At 36.8% G+C, this 4,633-nt stretch overlaps 1 protein-coding gene across 1 annotated transcript; it reads right to left on the bottom strand.

Annotated features, from left to right (window-relative positions):
- Nucleotides 1-213: 213 nt before the first annotated feature.
- gemin7 (gem (nuclear organelle) associated protein 7) lies at nucleotides 214-2,624 on the bottom strand. The gene is made up of 2 exons (XM_007549459.2): nucleotides 2,515-2,624; nucleotides 214-1,025 (listed from the first exon to the last, which is right to left on the bottom strand). Exon 2 carries the CDS (start codon nucleotides 1,014-1,016, stop codon nucleotides 630-632), a length of 387 nt encoding a protein of 128 aa, XP_007549521.1. The 5' UTR covers nucleotides 1,017-1,025; nucleotides 2,515-2,624; the 3' UTR covers nucleotides 214-629.
- Between the last annotated feature and the right edge of the window lie 2,009 nt (nucleotides 2,625-4,633).

Raw genomic sequence — 4,633 nt, 5'->3', positions numbered from 1 at the left:
TGTTGATACCACATACAAATGTCATAATGTGGTCTAAGAAGTTTAAAGTTGCTTGTATGACATAGAAACTAATTTTTATTAAACCAACAACAAGCTTTCTGATTCAAAAAATATCAGCTGAGGTTTTGTTTGTATGTAGTTTCTTTTTACTTCCCTTTTGTCAAAATGAAAAGTATTCAAAACCATATTTGAACAAAACTATTTTTAAACAAAGTACAAAAATGGGTAAATACAAAAACATAAATGTAGAAAGGATGAGAAATATAAACAAAAAAAAAACACTTGTTGCACATCAGAAGACGATGGAAATGTGGCCATTTAGGTGACATGTTGTTATACTGTTAATATCAGGCAGCTTGTCAGGAAGGACTGAGAATCAAACTGTGAATAAAACTGCAATACTATCAATCTCCCAGCAAACAGCATCAGGTTCAGCTTGGTTTTTGATCAAAAGGTCTAAAAAATACCACTTTGTCCATGATGAATAAATGGCTCCCTCTTGTGGTGGCACTTAAACAGTTTGTGGGGATGCAAAATCTGAATATGAATCTTACGTTTGCAAAGATATTGTACAACAATATCATCCTGAAGTGAGAAGACCGTCGCTCAGATCAAAACATGGGAAAGTGTCATACATCAAATGTGAATGAAATGACATCCTGACTTCTGATGAGGGCCTCTTTCTGCACCCCGATGGGAGTGTGCAGGTCGGACACCTGAAAGTTGAGCACGTCGATGTCCGACGCCCCAAACGTGGCCTCGACGTTCACCTTCTCGTGCATGTGGAACCGAACCTTCTTGTTGGACATGGCGAGCAGGCAGCGCAGGAAGCGCTCTCTCAGCACCGAACGCGCATGCTGCTCCTCCTGCAGCTGCTGGGGGTCCGACTCCGCTGCGGCTGACGTGGGGATGGACGTGCGGCACAGGGCGATGAAGCGAGGAGAGTTTGGGTCGAACCCTCGGCTGTTCGGGTCCGGACCTTTCGGTAGGCGAAGCACAGGAACAGGTGTGGCCATGTTGAGATTCTGTATAAAAAAAAATAAATAAAATAAAAAAAAAGTTATTAAAACGATTCTGCAAGAATGTTTTTCATTTTACTCATTTGGTTATTGCTTAAAGGTGATTTTTCCTCCACAAGAATCCTCACGGCTAAACAAGTTTGCTTTTCTAAATATATTGATGGAAAGTTGAGTGGAAGGGAAAAGTGTGGTAGGCAAAGCCACACAAACATGGCCACCTACAGCCTTGAAGCAAAGCCCTTTTAAAAGTTTGGTGGAGATTCACAAGTAGTGGACTGAGGCTGAATTCAGTGTTTCATGAATCACTACACATTGATATAACCAGGACATGAGCCGCAACTGTTGCTTTCTTTGCTAACTCCTAAACTGGACAAAACACCAGAAGGATTCAAAGTGGGCTAAGCAGGAAATGCCTTGCAAACTATCTTAACATAAAGCCAATAGATAATTTAAGGAGTATAGTCAAGAGAAAGATGAGACAATAAACTAGGAGGTTCAGGCTTCTATTAAAGCAACCTGGGCCTCCAATGTACCTCAGCACAGCCACATATGCCTCACCAGTGATGCAGTATTTTATGCAACAGGAGTGACAGCTACATATTGAGGACACCTCCTATGTAGGGCATAGCTAATCAGTCAATTAATCTTTATTAACGCACAAGCCCATGGTTACAGAGATAAAAAAAATAAACATAGAACCATAGTGATCATATACAGATAGTTATAAAAGCAATGTAATTTTAGAATGACTACATAGAAGCATAAAATAAACCAAGTTACACAAAAACTTTAAAAGTTCTGATTCTGTAGGATTTGTGAGCACTGAGACTATACTGTTTACAGCACCATTCAATTCTCATAAACAGTAAACATTAACGCTCTTAAATGTGGTTTAAAATGCAAACAGCTGTGGTTAAACTCCCTAAGCCCCCCAGGTAATTTAACGAGGATCCTGAAAGCTTCTTCTGCACAACACAACTTCTGCACAGTCAGCGCAGCTGCTGTATACCAACACTAAACCAACAATGTATGCATGCTGGCATTGTGCATTCATCCGGTGCTACAGGCTACCAGCTGTATGGACATCAACATAAAAATTAAATAGCACTGGAGATAATATTCACACTAACACCAAAGTGAGCAGAAATACTGCTTCCCCCATTAAATTAATATTACGTTGTGTAGCCGTAAAAGAGAATCCTCACAATATATCAGGAGAAACCCCCGTTGCTTTAATTGATCAAAAAGAATAATAATAATAATAATGGCAAACGACCTGTTTCAAATCTGTGCGCTTTCAAACATAGCAAACCTTTTAGTTTTTGCTAACTTTAAAAGTTAACGCGTAGCTTTATATTCTAATTCACTAGTGGGAAACATTTTGAACAACAAACCTATTAAATTAAATTTAGTTTCGGGTAATACTCATAGAACGTTCGTGAAGCTGAAACTAAAACTTTAGCACATTTGTAACTATGATATTTGCTGTACTTACTGTCGGCTTCGTCCTGTTAGCAACATTAGCAGTTGCTAACAGACAACATTTCTGGTGTGTCTTCTTCCTCCAATTGATCCAAGCAGGCAAACGAAGTTTTGGTGTACTGCTGCCCTCTTCAGTTCAGATAATGTCATTGCCTAAAATCCTCTAATTTAATCCAGATTTTGTGAGAAAATATAACTTTTTAAATTAGTTTCTTCTTCGTCTATGTGATTAAAATAAATTCAGAATAAAAAAATATTATCACACCTGAATATGGTATTTAAATACTTTACTCTTTTGACATCTAGCTTTTGACATCTAGTTAGTGTCTCAATAGAAACCAAGCAGTCACTGCAAAACAGACTGTTTTGCTTTTGTCTCCAATTTCAAATTCCATCCGAAAGATGTCAGTTGTATTCCTGTTAGTATGTCTAGCTAGACTCAGACGCCTTGTTATGGACACAGTCACAGTCAGTACATCAGATTTTTACGTACATATGTGCATGCTAATTTGACATTTTCTCAAGCTGTTGCCGAAGGTGAGATAAGATTTAAATTGTTCCTGTTTAGATAATATAGCAATTATCTAAATACTTATACACTCCATCTTATGGTATTTTTCAGCTTTGGTGTTAAGCAGTTATTGTCTCTTTCCAAAATACAGCTCTGGAAAAAATTAAGAGGCCACTGTAAAATTATCAGTTTCTCTGATTTTACTTTTTATAGGTTTATGTTTGAGTGAAATTAACATTGTTTTTTAATTCTATGATCTACTGACAATATGTCTCTGAAATTCCAAGCAAAAATGTAATATTTGCAGAAAATTAGAAATGGTCAAAATAACACAAAAAATGCAGCGCTCTCAGACCTCAAATAATGCAAAGAAAACAAGTTCATATTCATTTAGAAACAGCACTAATGTTTTAACTCAGGAAGAGTTCAGAAATCAATATTTGGTTTCTGAACCAAATATTGGTTCAGAAACTGGAGACCACTGAAAACCAGGAGGTTTTCAGTGGTCTCCAGATCTGTATTTCACACAGAACAAAGCAGCATAATCAAGTAGTTGTATGAAAATACAGACCTCATGGTTTTCCTTCTGTTATTTGTTATAAGAAATAATTATTGTTTACTTTATTAATTTTTTTTTCTTCTCCACACTAATATGTATATGCAAAGCCTAACTTTTCTTCTAAAAGTGCACATTTTGGAATCAGTACGTTCATGTAATACACAAGCAAACCAGCAGAGGGAAACATTTCAGAAGGAATTGACAAATGAAACTCCAGCAGTGAGTCTAGATTTGGCAGCGAATAAAGCCAACAAGTCAAATTTATATTCACTGGTACATTTTATATTTTTATCAGCATTTCCATCTACTAAAATAAAGCACAGATGACTTCAAAAATAAACAACATATCAACAGAGATCAGGAAAACACAACGAGGTCTGGTGGTTAAAAATTATCTTTCGTCTTGATAAATCAATGTTACAGTGCCATTATACTCAACTTGGACATTTTTTACTTTTATCTTTGAGAAATATCAGAGAGAGACACAATAAGTAAAATGTTTTGTTCTCCGGGTCATCACCTTTCACTTTTCGATTTCCACCATACTTAAGTGGGTCCCTTATGGGATAAATAGTCCTACATGGTGGTCCTGCATGGAAAAACCCATTTAAGTGGCCACTTACATGGTGGCCATCACAGATGTTTTGGGTTTTTTCAGACAGAGGATTTATCTGGACAAACCAATGTGAAGCCACCATGGAAAAAAAACTAACAAAACCTTCTGGGACCCATATTGTTTGCCCTCATTTGTCGCATATGGGGTCCACTTACATATGCTAAATAGGAAACAGGGTGTTTGAAGTATGTAGAGATTTGTTTCTGGCTTTTTTGTTTTCTGGGGCCACCTGTTCTTCTGGAGGGTGATGGCCTTAATGCTAAACATGCAAATATTTCAAGAATTTTTTAACGATAAGAAAAATGTCGTAGGTTGTAAATTACTTGGTTTTAAGTAGGTTAGAACCTAAATAATCTTAAATTTTATTAGTTAAAAATACTCATTGTTAGGTAATCACAACAGTTTCTTTCCTCCCACAGTGCTCATTGTGTACCATGGGAAAAAAG

The sequence above is a fragment of the Poecilia formosa genome, unplaced genomic scaffold (genome assembly GCF_000485575.1).
Source record: "Poecilia formosa unplaced genomic scaffold, Poecilia_formosa-5.1.2 Scaffold31, whole genome shotgun sequence".
NCBI classification, from domain to species: Eukaryota; Metazoa; Chordata; class Actinopteri; order Cyprinodontiformes; family Poeciliidae; genus Poecilia; species Poecilia formosa.
The sequence above is the reverse complement of the archived record's forward strand: the minus strand, read 5'-3'. Positions and strand labels throughout refer to the sequence as shown.